We start from the raw sequence: 23006 nt of genomic DNA on the forward strand, positions 1-23006 counted from the left end.
TTGAATAATACTTTTATGGGCCTGCACACTGATTTCTTCCAGAAGGAGTCAGTTCTTGTGCTTCCAGTCACTTCAGACTGTGCAATATTAATATCTGCAACACTCCTGAGCTGCCACGTCCCCTGCAGCTCCCAGTGTATCCCTCCCTTCATGACCCGCTCATTTCCAGTCTTCTTTTTTCTCGCCCGCCACCTTCAGAACACCAGGACTTCTGGATACCAAGAGATACCAATGGAATATGTTTCTTTTCATTTTGAAAAACAATGCATAATCAATTTATTTGTAATGCTATCTTAAAAAAAGATTCTCTTAATGAACAGCATTCATTATTATTGAATTGTGATAAGGATTTCTTATTAGGCAAAATATATGAACAGTATTCAGAAAAGAATTCCTAAATCAGGTAAAAAATGAACAGTACTAAGGATGGAATATGATTTAAATGATTATTTTGCGTTCTGATTTCCAAAACAATAGCTTCTAAGGAGCTACATTCCCAACTCATGTGTCCTGCCTTTATTGCTACCATGCTGGCTATCAATTGCAAAAACCAAAAACATATTTTAGGAATCAGGTGCCATATTAAGTCTTTGTAGTCAGGTGCTCCTTTGTATTCAGACTAGGCCTGAGTACAATAATGTAGCACTTGGGAAGGAAGATGCAGCCCAGAAGCCCAGCACTGGAGGCCAGCATAGAGAAGATCTGCACGGCTACCATGTACTTCCCCTTGGTGCTCAGGTAAGTGGGAACAAAGGACACCCAAACACTGCAGAAGACCAGCATGCTGAAGGTGATGAGCTTGGCCTCATTGAAGGACCCAGGCAGCTTCCTGGCTAGGAAAGCCACCGTGAAGCAGATGGCAGCCAGGAAGCCCATGTAGCCAAGGACAGTGTAGAACATGGCAACAGATCCTTCATTGCATTGTAGGATTATCTCTCCAGCCTGGGAGTGCATGTCAGAGTCTGAGAATGGAGGAGAGGTACTCAGCCAGATGACACAGATGAGAATTTGGAGACTGGAACAGGAAATGACAATGGAATTAGCCAGACTCTTTCCCAGCCATCTCCTCATCCTGTTTCCTGGCTTAGTGGCCAGGAAGGCCAGCACAACGGTTATAGTTTTTGCCAACAAAGAAGAGACAGCAACTGAGAAGATGATGCCAAAGGCCGTCTGCCTGAGAAGGCAGGTCACTTTCCTTGGCCGGCCTATAAACAGAAAGGAGGACAAAAAGGAAAGGAGGAGGGAGACAAGGAGGATGTAGGAAAGGTCCCTGTTGTTGGCTTTGACTATGGGAGTGTCAAGATATTTAATGAATATTCCTAAAACAAGACCTGTGATTAAGGCCAAAAACAGGCCAGTGGAAGCCAAGAGGGTCCCCAGATATTCATCATAGGACAGGAAGATGATAATCTTGGGGATGCATTGATCTCTGTCCTTGTTAGGGTGTTGATCTTCTGGACATTTGGTGCAGTGGTCTGCATCTGGAAAAAGAAGAGTGTCTGCATCAACATTTTCCTGCAGACTAGCAAAAAAAGCAGGTCAATTTTGAATCCATCCAGCCCCTACAAATGGAAACAGTGATGGGACTTACTATTTCTGCTAATCAACACAAGGAGTTGGTCCTTGCAATGTAGGTCCCTCGTGCTGATAACTTCTTATTCACCTCCCAAGGAAGAGCTTGGAGTGATCTTTAAGCTCCAAGTTAATTGCAGCTACATCTGATCTCACCCCCAACACCAGGTGTTGTCAGATGGGTGTAATTTACAGGAAAAAAAGTTCCTTGGAGGAGCATGGACTGGAACTCTGGTCTTCCCAGTACAAACCAAACACCCCAGCTACTTTGCCACACTGACTGGTCAAGGAAGCCTACCAGATGCAGCAACACTGCCTAATTCTTACATACTCAAGGCTGTCTCAATGGTACCTGGAAAGCTTTTTAAGAATATGTAAATCACTGTTGAAACTTTATTAAATTCAACCATAAGATTATACTTGAATATTCATCAACAAAGGACATGTTTTATTGTACTTTTTGCTGCACATTCCTCTGAAGTCTCCTACCTTCCTGAGTGGAGATCATCCCTTCCGCACATGGAGCACAAGCATGGCAGCAAATGGGTTCCCCTTCCTGAACCTTTTTGGCATATCCAGGGAGACAGCTTTTGGTACACCTGGACTGAGGAAGGGTCTGACCAAAAAGAGAAAAAAGCATCAATGAAAGACTGTTAGCAAGTAACTTCTGGGCCAGTGTACAGTCTCAGTCTATGTGGAATAGACACGGCTCTGGTGTTTGAGGCTTTTTTTGATCCATGGGACAAAACAGACAGCCAAATTCCTTGGGACATAGTTGGGGCAGAAAGAGATAATCAAGAAGAGAGAATTACATGGAGAATGTATTGCCCTTGGATTTAGGAGTCAGAGATCAAATCTGCAGTTATTGAAATTGTTTAAAAATATCAAAATCCAGAGAAAGAAACAAGCTGAAACAGAAAGGTATTTGGAGCAGCCATGTTGTGCTTAATTCTGAAGTCTGGCATGCTTCCTGGCTACTGCAAAAGCCATGCCCCAGTCATATTCTAACCTGCTTTTCCATTTTCATGTTTCTTATTTTGACTTTCCTCCATTCATCTCCTCCCCCGTATACTTTTAGCTCATTACTTGGATAGACATAAGTTATACTGCTGTTTTCCCCAACAGAGAATCAGAGCTCAACATATCTCTAAAAGGGAATGGAATGCAACCAAACCTGGTTGAACAGTCTGGACCACACAAGAGCCTCTTGGTCAATGGTGAATTTTGGGCCTGAGGATCCCTGACTGCTTATGCTCCCAAATTTCACGGCACCAAAGGACTTGTTGGGAAATGGCACCCAGTTCACAACGTCAGATTCGACTGTCAACTGCCCATTCTCATCCAAATACACTCCTTCCATGGAAGTATTGTAAAACTGGGAGCTTCCCAGGAAAGGGTGAAGCTAGAACAGGAAAGAAAGCATGCACATTTAGAAAAGAAGAAAATTATCTAGATAACATAGCCTAATTGCCGAAGATCTTTGTACAGACTGACAATGGGATCTTTAGCCCATTGTTTCTACTTCAGCCTTTTGGGACAGACTAAAGCCCTGAGATACATAAGCTTTATTCCACACCCCTGGAAGAATTCTGCAAGGATTAGTTTCCTTGGCTAGTAATAGTATGAAGCTTTGCTAAGGAAGCAGGTGGTAAAGGGGAGGCAGATTGTCTTCTCAGCAGCAAAATAAAATGTGGGTAACAGTACAGTACAGCGGTACCTCGGGTTACAGACACTTCAGGTTACAGACACTTCAGGTTACAGACTCCGCTAACCCAGAAATAGTACCTCGGGTTAAGAACTTTTCTTCAGGATGAGAACAGAAATTGCCCGGTGGTAGCGCAGCAGCAGTGGGAGGCCCCATTAGCTAAAGTGGTACGTCAGGTTAAGAGCAGTTTCAGGTTAAGAATGGACCCCCAGAACGAATTAAGTTATTAACCAGAGGTACCACAGTAAATGGAGGCAAAGTTAAAGTCAAGCCTGAATGGAATTCACAGCACCGATGCCTGTTTATCCTGTGAGGAAAAGAGCAATACCTGCCAAGACTGTATCCTTTGATATTTCAGCCTCTTTTTACCCTTCGCCACCATCTGATTGGATTTGGAGGAAAGCGCAGCCCTTAAGGCCTGTGCCAGAGCAAGGACAAGATTGTAAATACTGTAACTATCCAGAGACAGGATTTTCTCAATCACTTTGTCAGGCAGGGACTCCAGAGTGTCTTCTTCCCTGCACCTTTTCCTTCCTTTTACAGACAACATGTGCTTTGAATATGAACACTCAAATGAATTCAATCCAAACTTAAACATAGGAGCGTGAAATGTTTCATAATTATCATAGTATGGCCTTCTTTTAATACGAGTTAAGAAAGAGAAAAACCCATGGATGTGGAGGGGAGAAAGCAGATCATAAGACAAATTCAAGGTGAGATCCCACAAAGCTGTTGTGATCCAGACTTTCCCCACAATGGGACTTAAAAGTATTTCAACCATATTTTGCAAAAAACGTATTATACCAAAGAAGTAACGATTCTCCCCATAGTAGACTAATACATTGACTTCGTTCCACCTGAAAAATGTTTTGAGAGGCACTGTTACTCTCTCCTGTACTGAGGTGCTAAGTGAGAAGGCAGCACAAATTGTGTTCCTGGTTAGCAGGGGCTTCAAGGTCCTCATGAACCTCTCTCCATTGTTGGTGTCTGGAGCAATGAGGCCAATCCAAGTCCAGTTGAAGTGCAGGAGCAGTTGGACTATCCCCAGATACTGATGTTCTTCTTTGGGGACCATTCGGTAGATAAAAGGGAACTGAGTTTTGTCATTAAGAGCGTCAGAAACAAAACCATAACTGACCTAATAAAGAACAGACAAGATTAGTGTTGTCACCCCCAACAAAATCCCAAATCTAGTACTTTGTACTTGCCTGAATGATAACTTTTCTCTGACATGGAAAACAGAGAAAAGACAAAGTTTCATGGGAGCTAAGAAGCTTTACTTCAGGGAGCTTAACAACACCCCATATTTAGCTGTTTGCTTTCAAAAAACGGTGACAGAGTCTGTGGAATGGATTGTGTTTGCTTTAGGTTATGCCCTGTTTGCATTTTTTTTACCCCTTTTAGAACATGTATTTTGTAGCAGTATAATTTAATTGTATATGATCTCATCCTTATTTCTTCATTAAAGTGTCACATTTAAGAAAAAAGAACAGATTTTGTTAAAAAGAAAAGAGCTCACACAAAATTACAATGAACATTTTTAGCTCACATTAGACCTATAATAGCCATCAGTTCTTCTATATAAAATTAAGCTCTAAAATTAGTTGCTATAAACCCTACAGATGTCTAAATAGATTGCTGAGGTATTTGTAGTAGAAGAAACCTGCCTTGTGGCATACACTGTAATCCCCCTCCTAATATCATCAGCTAAGTTTTCTTTAGTGAGAAATGTGTGCAGATTTATCCCAGGTAAATGTCCAATCTTTGGAGAATAAATATAGCTTGACAACAACAACACATTTCATTTTGTGTTTATGATGGCACAATGCAAAATCATAACTATTTACTGACTTATTTCTGTGTTCCATTTTTAAATATTAGAATTATTATTATATTATAATATTAGAATTAGAATCATTCTCCTCCCAGTTTTTTCTCCTCTAGTTGGTTCTGCATTTTTATACTGCATTCCCTGTATTACATCATGGTCTAAACCACTAACCCTCTTGGGATTTCTGATCTGAAGGTCGAAGGTTTGAATCCCCATGATGGAGTGGGCTCCGTTCCTCTGTCCCAGCTTCTGCCAACCTAACAGTTCAAAAGCATACCAGTGCAAGTAGAAAAATAGGTACTGCTGCAGTGGGAAGGTGCATGGAAATGGTGTTCCGTTGTGCCAGAAGTGGTTTAGTCCTGCTGGCCACATGACCCAGAAAGCTGGCTGTGGACATACGCCGGCCCCCTCAGCCTGAAAGTGACATGAGTGCTGCACCCCATAGTCACCTTTGACTGGACTTAACAATCCAGGGGTCCTTTACCTTTACCTTCCTAGATACAATACTAGTGAATCACAGAATCGTCAAATTGGAAGGGGCCACAAGGGCCATCTAGTCCAACCCCCTGAAATGCAGAATCTTATGTGGCTAGAGTTCTGATTAAGACTGAAAGCATATATTTGAACTGGAAATTCCTGAGCAACTATGAGTGTGGTCAAAGCAGATAAGGGGGCAGTAAGACGAGGCTCTAGAAGTACAGCTTTTGAGGATAATGTGATGCAACTGTTGTCAGAAATTAAAGATGATATAAAACACAATTCACAGGGTATTGAAAAATTGAATAAAATTTTTGAAGACTTGAAAGTGGAACTGAAAGAGGTGAAGACTGAGGTCACAAGCCATGAGACAAGATTGACACAGCTTGAGATAGTTAGAGTGATTGATCTAGAAAGATTTTAGCATGAAAATTCAAATTCGATTGCATTTCTTCAGATGAGGGAATGGGAATCTCATTTAAGATTGAGAGGTGTGCCTCAAAAGGAAGAGGATCGGCTCAGGGAGTGGATGATAGATCAATGGGTGGTGTGGTGGGATTTGAAAAAAGACAAAGTTGACTCTTGGATAGAAAAGGCCTACAGATTTGGTCCCAAAAAAGATTCAAAAATCACCTATGACTGCATAGTGGTCTTTAAGACTAAAGAACAAAGAGATACCATTTTGGGCCTGCATTATAAAAAAGGTTTAAAAATACAGGATAAAGCCATCATCCTTTTCAAAGAGATCCCTTAACACTTTTTGAGCTTGAGATCCAACTATACAGACCTGACCACCATTCTGAGGAGGAAAAATATTTTCTTCAGGTGGGAATTCCCAGAGGGCCTTTCCTTCAAATTTGAAGGAAGAAAACAAAGAATTAAGATTGTTGGAGAGAAAGAGTCATGCTTGGATTGGAAAGCCCACAGCTTCCAGGGGTGGGAGCAGCGACCCCGTAACTTATCACGATGGCTTTAAGAATTTATTCTTGGAACGTGAATGGTTTAAATTCCCTTCAGAAAAGGAGGAAGGTTCATCATGTTTTGGCAAAACAGAATTTGGATGCAATTTGTTTACAGGAAACACTCGTTACAAGACTACATAGAAAAATCTTATTGAATAAGAAACTTGGTCAAGAATTTATTTCTTCAGACAAAGTAAAAAAAAAGAGTGGTTTTCTACGTTAAAGAAAAATGGAATCCAAAATTGATTTTTAAAGATGAGGCGGGAAGATACATAGCAGTGGAAATTACAGCACAAGGCAAAAAATACTTGCTATTGGGAATCTATGCACCCAATGATGGCAAGGCAGATTTTTTTTAAAAAAACTGGAAACAAGCCTCTTGGACCACTTGGATTATAAATTAATCTTAATGGGAGATCTGAATGGAGTGGCATCCACTTTAATGGATAGAACTCAGAGAAAAAAAATATTGAATGCTGGCAGACTACCTAAGACTTTTTTTTTTAATCTAACTGATAAATTTGACCTGTCAGATATATGGAGAGTCAGAAATCCAACTGAAAAAGACTTCACATTCTATTCAGATGCAAATCAATCATTTTTGAGAAAATGATTATTTATGGCTATCCAGAGACTTGGTTCCCAGAGTAACAAAAATGGAAATTTGCCCTAAAACTTGCTCAGATCATAATGCAGTATTTATGGAAGTGAAATTCTCTATACAGGGATCTTTCAGATGGAGAATGAATGACGACTTGCTTTAAAGTTTATATGAAAAGTACGAAAGAAGTTAATTGACTAAGTAAATTTTATGAGAAATTAGTTTTGGAAAACTGTTACAATGATATACATTGAGATTCAACCAGGGGGATTTGAGGAAGTCACCTAACAATGTTAATAATAGTGGAATAATTACAGTTAGGATTTATGTGTGTGTGTTTGTTTATTTATGAATTTGGAAAATCAATAAAAAAAAAATTGGGGGGGAAAGACTGAAAGCATATTACAAGAATAGATCATTCCAGGGTGTGTGGCCAGACAGAAAAACTTAGAACAAAGCTCCCACTCCTGGATGCCAAAATTTGCGAAGATGTTTAAGAATTGCTCTCCGCCCTGTACTTTTCAAAACCTCGCCTTCAGAAATGATTTTTTTTTAAAAAAACAATCCAATCACAACACAAATACCAATTGTGAAGGAAGCAGAGGCAAAACATGATATAGGGAGTGGCTGCTTTTTAAAAAGATTTTTTTTCTTACTTTTAAAATTTTATTTCTTATTGAAAATATTTCAGTTAAACAAAGTAAAAAGAAAAAAAGGGGTTCATAAAAAACAAGGGGGAAACTATAATTCTATACATGCATATATAATACAGTGGTATATAAATTATGATTCTAATATATATGATATTGTTTATAACATACTATCTTTTTTATGAATCCTTTCCAAACATCTTAATATATGTCCATAAACAGTCAAAGTCTATAAGCTATCTGTTCATATGTTGCATAGCGTCTAGATCAAGGGAAATAATAGTACCACTCTATTCTGCCTTGGTCAGACCACACCTGGAATACTGTGTCCAGTTCTGGGCACCACAGTTTAAGAAGCATTTTGATAAGCTGGAATGTGGGCAGAAGAGATTCAGCTAAGATGATCAAGGGTCTAGGAGCCAAGCCTGATGAGGAATGGTTGAAGGAGCTGGGTGTGTCTAGCCTGGAAAAGAGGAGACTGAGAGGAGATATGATAGCTACATTCAAATATCTTAAGGGCTGTCACATAGAAGAGGGAACATGGTTGTTTTCTCCTGCTCTGGAGGGTAGGACTTGAACCAATGGCTTCAAGTTGAAGGAAAGGAGACTCCAATTAAACATAACGGAAAAACTTTTTGACTGTAAGCACTGTTTGACAGTGGAACGGTCTCTCTCGGAGGTTGTGGACTCTCCTTCCTCAGAGTTTTTTAGGCAGGGGTTGGATGGCCATCTGTCATGGATGCTTCAGCTGAGATTCCTGCTTTGCAGGGAGTTGGACTAGATGACCCTTGGGTTTCTTCCAACTCTAATATTCTATCATTCTGTGATTCTAAGAGTTGCCATGTCTTCTATGTTTGATTAAAGAGGACCATAGAGGGGAAGCATAGAGAAGCCATTAAAGCTAAGTGATCCAGTTATTTTCCATGAAACTAATTATCTTTCATGAGTCAAGGTAGCATATAAATAAGTAAATAATAAGCAGGACCACATTAGGAATATAAGTCTCAAGCTTTTCCTTTACTGTAAATTGCTCTTACTTTTACAGGTTTGTCTAAGGTTTGCTCAGCCTGAGCTCACAGAGTTTGTTTCAAAGGATGACATTCCATTGCCTTGTCATGCATTTTTTTTGTATTTTGCCTCTTGTTTCTTTAATGTTTCCTTTTGCATATTTGTTCATCTGTATCTCACACAGCACTAGCTTTCATTACTTTTTTCATTCTTCTGTCTTAATCTTGACAATTTCTTCAAATATCCTTCTCCATAAAACACAGCATAAGGGCTTATACAGGGATCTTTCAGATGGAGAATGAATGACGACTTGCTGAGGAGTGAGCAAATTGTAAATAAGGACCAAAAAACCTTAAAGGACTATTTTGAGATTAATATGCACCAGGGCATGGAAACAAGGGTTATTTGGGACCCCAGTAAAGCTGTAATGAGAGGATTCCCCATTCAACAAAATTCAATTAGGAGAAAGATACAGAATGAAAAGAAAGATAAAATTTTGGACCAACTAAAAGATAAAGAGAAGATCCTTAGAAGCAATCCAAAGAATTTGCAGGTACAAAAGGAAATTAAAGCTTTACAGACTCATTATTCACAGATTATCAATCAAGAAATAGAATGGGCATTAAGAATGATGAGACAAAGGAACTTTGAATCTGCAAATAAATGTGGGAAACTTTTAGCTCAGCAATTAAAAAAGAGGCAAAAACAAAGTACTATTACAAATATTGTATCAGATGGAAAGTCTGTAGAGAACCATGTGGACATAAGAAAATGCTTTCAGAAATATTACAAACAACTGTATAAAAAGAGTAAAGAAGATAAAGTTAAAATTGAGCAATTTATTAGAACTAATGGTTTGCAGAAGATTCCCAAAGGTAAAAGGATCCTACTAAATGGATTAATTACAAGACAGGAGGTTGAAAATGCAATAAATTCAATGCAACTTGGCAAGGCCCCGGAACCAGATGGTTTGTCAGCAAAATATTATAAGATCCTGAAAGACTGGCTCATTCAGCCATTGTTAGAAGTTTGCAACAAGATTATAGGAGGGGACAAAGCACCCGAAACCTGGAAGGAAGCTTACATTACTCTGATTCCAAAACAAGATCAAGATAGATCTAATGTTAAAAATTATAGACCAGTCTCCTTACTCAATGTGGATTACAATTTTTTTGCCAATATATTGGCCAATAGGCTGAAGTAGGTCTTGTCAGAATATATTCATAAGGACCAGGCAGGTTTTCTGCCTGGAAGACACATGAAAGATACTATTAGGAATCTAGTAGATAGTTTGGAAAAATTGGAAGCAAGAAAAAATTGTAAAGCAATGCTAATGTTTATTGATGCGGAGAAGGCCTTTGACAATGTATCTTGGAGTTTTATGAGACAAAATTTAGAAAGCATTGGGGTTGGTCAGGAATTTTTCAATGGTATTAATGTGATCTATCATGAACAAAAAGCTAAAATTATAGTAAATAATGTGGTATCGGAGGAAATAAGAATTGAGAAGGGTACCAGGCAAGGGTGCCCACTTTCCCCTCTGCTTTTTATTTCAGTTCTCGAGGTCTTGTTAAGCATGATAAGGAAAGATGAACAAATTAAAGGTATATCAGTAGGATCAAAACAATATAAATTAAAAGCCTCTGCTGATTATTTGGCACTGACACTTCAAGACCCAGACTCCAGTGCAGTAAAAGCACTGGAGATGATACAGGAGTTTGGACAGGTAGCAGGATTTAAGTTAAATAAGAGCCAAACCAAAGTGCTAGAGAAAAATTTGGACAATGAGGAAAGGAAATTATTACAAGAAAAGATGGGCCTAGTCTTTGTGGAAAAAGTAAAATATATGGGGGTTAATTTGTCAGTGAAAAAAATTGAATTTATATAAAGACAACTATGAGAAATTATGGAATGAAATTAAGAGAGATCTTGAGAGTTGGTCAAATTTAAAATTATCATTAATGGGGCGGATCTTGGTAGTTAAGATGAATGTATTGCCAAAGATGTTGTTTTTGTTTCAAGCCCTCCCAATTATTGACAACGTGAAATGTTTTAAAGAATGGCAGAAAGTTTTGTCTAGATTTATCTGGCAGGGGAAAAAACCCAGAATTAAATATAAATTACTAACAGATTCTAAAGAAAGCGGAGGATTTTCCCTGCCAGATTTGAGGATTTACTTTGAAGCCACAGCTCTCTGTTGGGTTAAGGAATGGATACAACTAGATAACGTGGATCTTTTAGATTTGGAGGGATCTGACAATGTGTTTGGATGGCATGCTTATCTATGGTATGACAAGACAAAGGCCCATAATGGTTTTAAAAATCATGGAGTTAGATCTTTTAGGAAGGAAAACACCCAGATGGCTTTCGCCAATGGAAGCAAAGGCCCAGAAAAAGTTAAATATGGAAACTAATTGGTTGAGATATTCAGATCTATTACTGGAAGAAAAAGAAGGATTTAAATTAAAACCATTTGATCAATTTAAGATAAAATAAATTGGTTACATTACCATCAGATCAATGAATTGTATAAATTAGATAAGAAAAATGGTTTTGCACCAGAAAAAACCAAGTTGGAAACGGAGTTGTTAGATTCTAAAGTTAAAAATTTATCTAAAATGTATAATCTATTGTTGGAGTGGCATACAAAGGACAAACAAGTTAAATCTGTGATGATAGATTGGGCAAGAGATGTTGGACATAACATAATGTTTGAAGACTGGGAAAGGTTGTGGAGGAAAGGGGTTAGGTTCACTGCATGTTCGGTGTTAAAGGAAAATATTATGAAAATGATGTATATAGGTGGTACTTAACTCCTGTAAAACACAATACTGATAATCTATGTTGGAAATGTAAAGGAAAAGAAGGTACCTTTTATCATATGTGGTGGACCTGCCCCAAGCTGAAAGACTTCTGAGAGAAGATTTATAATGAATTGGAAAAAAATGTTGAAATATACATTTATTAAGAAACCAGAGGCCTTTCTTCTTGGAATAATAGGTCTGGAATTGCCCAAGAAAGATGTTAGATTGTTTATGTATGCCACAACTGCTGCAAGGATTTTGTTAGCCAAGAATTGGAAAACACAAGTAGTGCCAACAGTGGAGGAATGGCAGATGAAGATGATGGACTTTTGGGAGCTAGCCGACCTGACCGGAAGAGTCCGCGACCAGAAGGAGGAGGAGTACCAGGAAGAATGGATGAAATTTAAAGAATATTTAGTTAAATATGCTGAGATAATTTAAATAGAAATTCTTGCAAATACCAGATTGGCTTAGGATTTAAATATGTGATTTTATATAATAATATGTTTAAAGTTTATATGAAAAGTACGAAAGAAGTTAATTGACTAAGTAAATTTTATGAGAAATTAGTTTTGGAAAACTGTTACAATGATATACATTGAGATTCAACCAGGGGGATTTGAGGAAGTCACCTAACAATGTTAATAATAGTGGAATAATTACAGTTAGGATTTATGTGTGTGTGTTTGTTTATTTATGAATTTGGAAAATCAATAAAAAAAAATTGGGGGGGGAAAGACTGAAAGCATATTACAAGAATAGATCATTCCAGGGTGTGTGGCCAGACAGAAAAACTTAGAACAAAGCTCCCACTCCTGGATGCCAAAATTTGTGAAGATGTTTAAGAATTGCTCTCCGCCCTGTACTTTTCAAAACCTCGCCTTCAGAAATGATTTTTTTTTAAAAAAAACAATCCAATCACAACACAAATACCAATTGTGAAGGAAGCAGAGGCAAAACATGATATAGGGAGTGGCTGCTCTTTAAAAAGATTTTTTTTCTTACTTTTAAAATTTTATTTCTTATTGAAAATATTTCAGTTAAACAAAGTAAAAAGAAAAAAAGGGGTTCATAAAAAACAAGGGGGAAACTATAATTCTATACATGCATATATAATACAGTGGTATATAAATTATGATTCTAATATATATGATATTGTTTATAACATACTATCTTTTGTATGAATCCTTTCCAAACATCTTAATATATGTCCATAAACAGTCAAAGTCTATAAGCTATCTGTTCATATGTTGCATAGCGTCTAGATCAAGGGAAATAATAGTACCACCCTATTCTGCCTTGGTCAGACCGCACCAGGAATACTGTGTCCAGTTCTGGGCACCACAGTTTAAGAAGTATGTTGACAAGCTGGAAGATGGGCAGAAGAGGTTCAGCTAAGATGATCAAGGGTCTAGGAGTCAAGCCTTATGAGGAATGGTTGAAGGTGCTGGGTGTGTTTAGCCTGGAAAAGAGGAGACTGAGAGGAGATATGATAGCTACATTCAAATATCTTAAGGGCTGTCACATAGAAGGGGGAACATGTTTGTTTTCTCCTGCTCTGGAGGGTAGGACTCAAACCAATGGCTTCAAGTTGAAGGAAAGGAGAGTCCAATAAAACGTACGGAAAACCTTTTTGACTGTAAGTGCTGTTTGACAGTGGAATGGTCTCTCTCGGAGGACTCTCCTTCCTCAGAGGTTTTTAGGCAGAGGTTGGATGGCCATCCGTCATGGATGCTTTAGCTGAGATTCCTGCATTGGGTTGGACTAGATGACCCTTGGGGTTCTTCCAACTCTAATCTTCTGTCATTCGGTGATTCTAAGAGTTGCCATGTCTTCTGTGTTTGATTAGAGGGCCATAGAGGGGAAGCATAGAGAAGCCATTAAAGCTAAGTGATCCAGTTATTTTCCATGAAACTAATTATCTTTCATGAGTCAAGGTAGCATATGAATATGTAAATAATAAGCAGGACCACATTAGGAATGTAAGTCTCAAGCTTTTCCTTTACTGTAAATTGCTCTTACTTTTACAGGTTTGTCTAAGGTTTGCTCAGCCTGAGCTCACAGAGTTTGTTTCAAAGAACGACATTCCATTGCCTTGTCATGCAATTTTTTTGTATTTTGCCTCTTGTTTCTTTAATGTTCCTTTCCTCTTGTTTCTTTAATGTTCATTTGTATCTCACACAGCACTAGCTTTCATTACTTATTTCATTCTTCTGTCTTAAACTTGACAATTTCTTCAAATATCCTTCTCCATAAAACACAGCATAAGGGCTTATTGACACATCCCTTATCCCGTTGCTTTTCCAATTTAGAGTGGGTTTTCTGTGGGAAAGGATTAGGGTGAGGGAGAAATGGCTTGGACCCATGCCTACAAAGCACATGGGAAATGGAAAGCCACTCAGACCCCTGCTTTCTAGCCATGGGATGGGAGGAAGTGTGGACAAATCCAGAATCTCCTCAGTCATTTTTGTAAAGATGGGGTTGAGGGGAAATTCTCCTTCTGCCTTAGAATCATAAACGACATTTTCACATCTATCCAAAGAAATTGCAATAACATTCTGGGATTTTTCCTTCCCTCCTGACATTCATACCTGTGGGGTTTTGTAGATGCTTGACACGGTGGAAATATCTTTGGATGTGTCAGAGTCAGCCCCTTCAATAACAGCCAATACTTTATTCCATGGTCCACAATAATAGTTTGGGATGTTTGGCTGCCCAGGGCAGAGCAGGTCCACCATGGCACCAGAAGTCATTCTGGCATTGTAATAGTTGTCATAGATGTCATAGCCCAGGGTGAGGTTGGGGGAAAGCATGTGGTTCTCATTGACCTCCTGAACGGCAAACAAGAAGGACAGGATATGCCAGTAGGCCCAGACTCCTCTCCTGGAAAAAAGTGTGTGTCATCTTGACATTCTTTCCACACAAAGACCAGATTGTGTCATCCTTACCTGTAGGGGCTGATTCTTCTGCAGCATCTGTACACCTGAGATCCATAGACCCCTTCCTGTCCAAATCTTAGAAGAACGGGCTATTCTAAAGCAAAGGTCTCACTAGTGTGGGTGAAAGCACACAGTTTGCAGTAGATCAATTTCTGACATTCAGAACAGATATGACCATTTCCCTCCAAAGGAAGGAAAATAGAAGACATAATTTACCAAGCAAAATACCAGAAATGAGGAGACGTGCCCAGGAGACAACAACATTTGGTCTCCATGAGGTCACATTCAGTTTGCATAAAGCTTTTACAACAGTAGGCACATAAGGACTTACCCATAAACTCTGGTAAGGGGAGGCTCATTGAAGACGCTTGGATTGAACCGAACAGGTGTAGCAGATATGATCCCACTAATATGGTAGTCTCCTCGCCTGTACCAATTCAAGGGTGCATTGAGATCCCTTATCAAAGTCAATGGGCATTTTGAGTTCAGCATCTCTGGTGTTGCTTCAGGTAGTAGCAATAGCAACAGCAGAAGGTGAATTATGATGCACCTGCCTTTTACTGCAATCTCCTTCTTGAGTGCTATCAGCAACAGAGCTAGCAAATCACCAGCAGTCAAAATCTGCTTGAACGACCCAGGCTGCAGTGACTTAATCACAGAGAACATGCCTGGCGTACATGGCTTGAGAGCCAAAGAGGATTCACTTCAGCCCCATGTGGGCAGCATAACCCCACCCACCCTCAGTGGCACAGTAGAGAAGTATTTATGTACCAGTCTCTTCTGGCTGAGTCTGATGAAGTTACATCATGTTGTTGTTCAATGCTGGACGCAAATATGATTTTATTCCTCTTGAGCTTTGGCAAGATGATGACAAAGAAATCACCATTATTTTTAATAATTACATTTGCCCTCGCACCATGTTTAACTCCCTTTATAGCGCCAGGTGTAGGCCTGAAGGAATACATGTTCCATCAAATCATAGAGTTATAGAATTGCAGTATGATAAGGGACCCTGAAGGAGATTTACATTGTTGAGCAGCTGTCAGAAAGTTCTTCCTAAAGTTTAGTCTGAATCTCTTTTCTTGTCACTTGATCCACTGTTTCAGGTCCCACCCTCCAGAGCAGAAGAAAACAACCTTGCTTCATCTTCCATGTGATGACCCTTTAGATGTCTGAAGAACTTCCCACTACATTGTGGTTCTACTTGTGACATGGGTCAGAGAGGGGCACGGGAGGTTGGCATGACCTTTCCTAGCACTTCTGAAAGACTGGCCCATGGTCCAGCAGTGGGCCTCAGTGCCACAGCCCACCCAGTGCCTCCTAATTCACCCGTCCTGCCCCTGGGCCACACATAGCTCTTTGGTTGGACCAAGGGCATTACTGGCAGTTTAAAGTGGCATAAAGGTGTCCAGGGGACAGAGAGGCTGAAGGAGGGCAAGGGTTTAAAGAAGGAAGGGAGATCTCTCTGCTCTGAGGGAAAAGGCAAGAGGATGTGTTGTGGGAAATTAGGATGATAAAGGGTTAATATCTAAACTTACAACAACTTGGGAAAAGAGAGAAAAGGAATAAGATAGGGGGAAAGGAAGAAAAAGAATATAAAATGAGTAGGGAAGAAAGATAACAGTTTTTGGAGGAATATGATACAAACTGAAAAGAAATGGGAAGACGAAACAAGAGTAGACAAGTAACATTTGAGGCATGCCGGGTGATATGAAATAAAAAGCCTTTTCCACTTCGTGCTTTTGAATACAGAGATTCTGCTTAACCTGGGGAGGCTGAGTCACAAAACTAGTTCCTGAGTCATTAATTGCTGCTTGATTATGCCAAACCCGGCCTCCATATGCCACAGGTTTCTCCCTGGCTCCTCCTGTGGACCTGCCATTTTGTGACTAGTGGACCTTTTTAAGTTTCAGCCCTTTGATCAGGCCCCTACATGAAAGTCAGGAAAGACAACTGTTTCTGGAGCTAAACTGTGGAATGCTCCCCCTCCCCAAATGTTCTTGCTGCCATCATTCTCCATTTTAGGTGGCCGGCTAAGACACTTCCATCTATACATGCCTTTGGTAATTAAGCCGGCCTTGACCGTGGTGCTGAACTTTTAGTGGGATGAGGTAGGATTTCTTATTATTATTACTGTGCTCTTGGGTTGAGCATTTTAGGAATTCTTTTTTGTCACTGGCAACGGGAGCTCAGCCCATCGTGTGGATTTGAACCGCCAATGTTGCGATTGACAAGCCCAAGAGGCTCAGTGGTTTAGACCACAGCTCCATCAGCTGTTTCAGAATCCCTTGGCCAGACTGATGACCAGGGCAGGGCGACCTGAGCATGTAACACCAATTCTGTCATGACTGCAATGGCTACCGAATAGTTGACGGGCTCTATTCAAAGTCCTAGTTTTGACTTTAAAAGCCTTATGAGGGTCAGGAGTCCACCACCTCAAGAACTACCTCTCCCCACATGAATAGACCCAGGCCCCGGATCATCACCAGAGGGTCTTCTTCAAGTTTTCCCTTTGGCGCTGTGGAATGCTCTCCTCAGGAGTCTCACCTGGTGCCATCTTTATTTATCTTTAGCCACCAGGAAAAGACTATTCTTCTACCTGGGCTTTTGGCCTTTGATTTGAAAGGTAGCACTGAAGCACCTTTTAGTGGGGCAGGATTTGTCAGTCCCACTTTCTTATTGGATAGCTGTGTTTTTAGGCTGTAAATTGCTTAGGTTAACTCTGTGGAAAACTCTGAGAAAAGTGAATAATAATAATAATAATAATAATAATAATAATAATAATAATAGTATGCACAGCTCTCTGGTCTTCTTTGGTGATCACTCGTAGCCGAGTAAGATTGTCTTCCATAAACACGGTTTTAACAATGAGTCCGTAAGTGACTGTGGAGGCCTATAGCAGCCCTATAGTTAACAGAAAAATGGAGGGCATAAGGAGACAACAGAGGATGAGATGGTTGGATAGTGTTCTGGAAGCTACCAGCATGAGTTTGACCAAACTGCGGGAGGCAGTGGAAGACAGAAGTGCCTGGCGTTCTCTGGTCCATGGGGTCACAAAGAGTCAGACACGACTAAACGACTAAACAACAACAACAAAGTTAACAGAACCATTTGCAGCACAGTGCCTTCTTCTCCCAACCCACACAACCTTCATATGATTAACTATCAATAGGTCCTGGAGAATGAACAGGGCAGAACCCTCTCCTGAAAATGGTGCTCAAAGTGACCAGGTTTTTCCCAATCTGCTATCCAGGCCTAAAGCCAGACTGCAATGGGTCCAGAATGTGAATGGGAAACCTTTGAACTCCCAGTCTAACTGAATGCTGGGAGATTCAGAATAGATAAGAGAAAATATTTATCCGGGCATTGCTTAGCTAAACTATAGAACCTGCTCCCATAGGATGCTGTGATGGCCATCAGACCAAGATGGCTTTAAAAGAAGATTAGACAATTTCATGGAGCAGCAAGAAGCTGTTGGTGGCGGCTGGTGGGTCTTCTCTGTCTCCACAGTTGAGGCAGCAATGCCTCTGAACACCAGTTGCTGGAAACCACAGGAGGGCAGAGGGCTCTTGGGCTTGAGCCCTGCTTGTGCGTTTCCCGTAGGCTTCTGGTTGGCCACTGTGAGAACAGGATGCTGTGCTTGATGGGCCATTGGCTTGATCCGGCAGGCTCTTCTTATGTTCAGGTGTTGCTGAACTACAACTCCCATCAGCCCCAGCAAGCATGAGCAATGGCCTGGGGATGATGGGAACTGTAGTGCAGCAACAGGTGGAGGACCACAGGTTCCCCATGATAAATTTGCTTCATCCATTTGGCCACTGTGGAAAATGGGATGCTGGACCACATTGGCCTTTGGCCTTGAAGCAGAGCACCTCTGATGAGTTCTTGAGAAGTTACTTTTTCATTTAGGCCTTGGTTCTGACTTTCCATTATCGGTTGCAAAGGCAATCTTTGCAGAGAAATCCCTGGAGATTTGGAGAGAAGACTATAATTACATAATTAGGTACATAATTAAACATCTCTTCCTGTATTCTCCTGGATTGATTAAGGAGCAGGTGCAGAACTGGGAGGGAAACATGTTTGGGAGAAATCACCACTGTGTCCCATAGCCTGACATTTGACAAAACTTGCTAAAGAAACAGTTTTTAGAGGATCAATAGATATATCACTTATTAATGAATATATTTGAATATATCTGCACACCACGGATGACCAGATGGGGGCTGTCCATGCTCCTCTCTTTTGTTTGTAGGTCACCCCACCTTCTCTGCCCTACCAGTGAACCTAAGATCACCAACTTTGATATTAGGGAGGGGCGGACTAGGATTAACAGTCACAAAATATGGATTTGTTACACCTGTACACTTGAACATTTACACATCTAGGAAAGGTCAGTGGTAGAGGGTTTTTTTAATGGATAAGGTCCCAGGTTCAATCAGACATGATTCTTCTCCTCCCCAGTTTAGCTTCATGGCAACCCTGTTACACTGAGAGGCAGTGACCGTTCAAGGTTACTCAGTGAGCTTCATGGCCAAGCAAGGATTTGAACCCTGGTCTACCAGGTCCTGGGGGACGCGGGTGGCGCTGTGGGTAAAACCTCAGTGCCTAGGACTTCCTGATCGTAAGGTCGGCGGTTCGAATCCCCGTGGCAGGGTGAGCTCCCGTCGTTTGGTCCCAGCTCCTGCCCACCTAGCAGTTCGAAAGCACCCCTAAGTGCAGGTAGATAAATAGGTACTGTTTTATAGCGGGAAGGTAAACGGCGTTTCCGTGTGCGGCACTGGTGCTGGCTCACCAGTTGCAGCTTCGTCACGGAAGTGTCTTCGGACGGCGCCGGCTCCCGGCCTCTAGAGCGAGATGAGCGTGCAACCCTAGAATCGGTCACGACTGGCCCGTACGGGCAAGGGTACCTTTACCTTTACAACCAGGTCCTAGTCCAACAGTCTAACCACTACATGCATCCCGGGGACCACAGCATGCATCCTGGGGACATGGCGCGCCAGTCACAGGGCATGGTGTGCATCCTGGGGGCATGGTACAGCACCCCGGGGGTGTGGCACCCGTTGCGGTGGCGGATGCGCGGCGCGTGTCTGGGGGCAGGCGTGATGGTACCCCCCTCCCCGATAGTGCCGGGGGTGGTGCGCTCCCCCCCCACCCTCCCGTTTCTCCGCCAGTGTATCTCCTTCTCCTTTCCCTCTGGGAAATTTCAAAACTCTCCATCCTGCTTTCCCTCACTTCCTCTCCCTCTATCTCCCTGATGTTATAAGAATTTGAGACCCCATTAAAACCTTATTTTAATCATGTTTCAATGTTTCACTTTAATTGTATTTAACATTTCAGAATGTATATTGGAACATTTTAGAATGTATTAGGCTTGATTTTTGTGTGTTCTGCATTTGTGAGCCTCCCTCCTCTTCTGCTCTCTCCTCTCTCCTTATCTACCTCTGAAAGCGGTACAAATGGCAGGATGTTTTAGCACCAGAGTGTAACTCAGCTATCCCTGAAGCTAGCTGAGACCCAGGAAGAGGATTTTATCATGCTCTTCCCTCACTGAAGGCTAGGTTGCCAGGATAATGCCAGACACCCAAGACATAAAATGGTCCAATGGCCTGGGCACACGAGGACCACTTCAAGGTGATGTGGGGGGTGAAGATACCAGGATGAAGCCATGTGTGCTTTACTTCTCATTACCTGTAACCTTTCCTGATCTATGTGAAGATTTTTTAATGATTATTTTCTATGTTTGAACTACTATATGAGCTTTTCTTCTGAAGTGCCTAGAAGCAGACGTTCTCAACTGGCATGTTGAGTTGGGCGAGCTCTGTCCTATTACAATAGCCATAATAAACGCTGGGTTCCCAAATCCAGATGCTGGACTCGGAAATAGTTTCCTTGGTTCTGTGGTTTATTCAAAAGATGGTTGTTCCTCACCTGGGTAACAAACAAGGGGGTGTAGAGGTGAATTTTTACAACACTGAGATTCCCTTTCAACCAAAGAAATGTGCACACACAAGGTTATGTGTGTTAAAAGCAGTCTAGAAGTGCTGTATGTGTGTGTGTGTGTGTGTGTGTGTGTGTGTGTGTGTGTGTGAACAAGGGTGGGTGTTAGAGAACCTGCACTTAGGTTCTGAAATGTTCTGCACTTAGGGAGGAAGGGCCAGACGCACAAATATAGGACGGGGGACACCTGGCTTACTAGCAGTTCATGTGAAAAGGATTTAGGGATCTTAGTGGGCCACAAGATTAACATGAGTCAACAGTGTGATGCAACAGCAAGAAAAAGCTAATGCTATTTTAGGCTGCATCAACAGATGTATAGTGCCCAGATTGAGGGAAGTAAAAGTACTACTCTATGCTGCATTGGTCAGACCACACCTGGAATACTGTGTCCAGTTCTGAGCATCACAATTTAAGAAGCATGTTGACAAGCTGGAACCTGTGGAATGGAGGGCAACCAAGGTGATCATGGGTCTGGAAACCAAGCCTTATGAAGAATGGTGGAGAGAGTTGAGTATCTTTAACCAGGAAAAGAGGAGACTGAGAGAAGATATGATAGTCATCTTCAAATATCTTAAGAGCTCTCACATGGAAGAGGGAACAAATTAGTTTTCTCCTGCTCTGGAGCATGGGACTTGAAACAATGACTTCAAGGTACAAGAAAGGAGATTCTGACTAAGCATTGGGGGAAACTTTGGCAGTAAGAGGTGTTTGACAATGGAACCATTTCCCTCAGGAGACTGTGGACTGTCCTTTCTTGGAGGGTTTTAAGCAGAGCTTGGGTGGCCATCTGTCATGGATACTGTAGTTGAGATGTCTACATGGCAGGGAGTTTGACTAGATGACCCTGGAGGTTTCCAACAACTCTACAATTCTATGATTCTATATGGCCAAGATGAAGTTGTATGTAGGTGCTCTGAAACCCAGAAGGTGTCTGCTTCAGGTCAGCATCTACAAGGACATTCACTGGCCTTAGATTGTAGCTGGAAAAGTTGAGAGCAATGCTGGTAAGGTCAGGGCAACCTCCCCTTCCCCTCTCTGACCCATGCCACAATGTAGAAGCACATTGCAGTGGCAAGTTCTTCAACTATCTAAAGGGCTGTTGCGTAAAAGATGGAGGAAGCTTTGTGGAGGGTACGTCCTGAAACAATGGATTCAAGATACAGGAAAGATGATTCAGACTAAACACTGGGAAGAACTTTCTGATGGTAAGAACTGTTCAACAGTGGAATGAATTCCCTCAGGATGTTGTGGACTCTCCGTTCTTGGAGGTATTTAAGCAGAGGTTGGATGGCTTCCTGTCATGGATGCTTAACTGAGATTCCTGAATTGCTGGGAGTTGGACTAGCTGACACTTGAGGTACCTTCCAGTTCTACGATTCTACGATTCTATGGCTCTATTATGCTTTTCTTCAGCTCTACACCTGGAGCCATGAAGGCAGCAAGGTGTGAGGGAAATGTAATTATTAAAAACAGTGGTGATTTCTTTGTCATCATCTTGCCAAAGCTCAAGAGGAATAAAATCATATTTGAGTTCAACAGTGAACAACAACATGATGCAACTTCATCAGACTCAGCCAGAAGAGACTGGTACATAAATACTTCTCCACTGTGCCACTGAGGGTGGGGTGGGGTGGGGCTATGCTGCCTACGTGGGGCTGGATTGAATCCTCTTTGGCTCTCAAACCGTGTACGCCAGGCATGTTCTCTGTGATTAAGTCACTGCAGCCTGGGTCTTCCAAGCAGATTTTAGCTGCTGGTAATCTGCTGGCTGTGCTGCTGGTAGCACTCAAGAAGGAGCTTGGAGTAAATGGCAGGTGCATCATAACTCACCTTCTGCTGTTGCTATTGCTACTACCTGAAGCAGCACCAGAGATGCTGAACTCAAAATGCCCATTGACTTTGATAAGGGATCCCAATGCACCCTTGAATTGGTACAGGCGAGGAGACTACCATATTAGTGGGGTCATATCCTCAGCATCTCCTGTATTGAAACTAAACATCTTCAATGAGTCTCCCTTTACCAGAATTTATGGGTAAGTCCTTATATGCCTACTGCTGTAAAAGCTTTATGCAAATTGAATAAGACCTCATGGACACCTAAGTCCTTGTCTACCAGGCATGAGCGTAGTCAGGATTTTTGTTTGAGGCTCAGATAGTTAATTATTTTTATTGATGGGGGGGCAGCTACCCTTCCTGTCTCCCCTTGGCTAGGGCATGCTACCAGACATGTCTCCTCATTTCTGGTACTTTTGTTTGGTAAATCATGTCTTCTATTTTCTTCTCTTTGGAGGAAAATGTTCAGATTCATTCTGAATGTTAGATACTCATCTACTGCAAACTGTGTGCTTTCACCCACACTATTATGACGTTTGCATTAGAATACCCCATTCTTCTAATATTTGGACAGGAAGGGGTCTATGGATCTCAGGTGCGCAGACCCATTTCATGATTTCTGCCCCC

General features: G+C 41.3%; 1 protein-coding gene across 1 annotated transcript; it reads right to left on the reverse strand.

Moving 5' to 3' along the window:
• Positions 1–463: 463 nt before the first annotated feature.
• LOC309363244 (vomeronasal type-2 receptor 26-like) lies at positions 464–15215 on the reverse strand (the record flags this gene model as incomplete). Its single annotated transcript, XM_081899348.1, has 5 exons — positions 464–1481; positions 2062–2188; positions 2747–2974; positions 14202–14493; positions 14881–15215. 5 exons carry the CDS (start codon positions 15213–15215, stop codon positions 583–585), a joined length of 1881 nt encoding a protein of 626 aa, XP_081755474.1. The 3' UTR covers positions 464–582.
• Positions 15216–23006: the final 7791 nt, after the last annotated feature.

Source organism: Podarcis melisellensis, assembly GCF_964234715.1.
Source record: "Podarcis melisellensis genome assembly, chromosome: 2".
Classification (NCBI taxonomy): Eukaryota; Metazoa; Chordata; class Lepidosauria; order Squamata; family Lacertidae; genus Podarcis; species Podarcis melisellensis.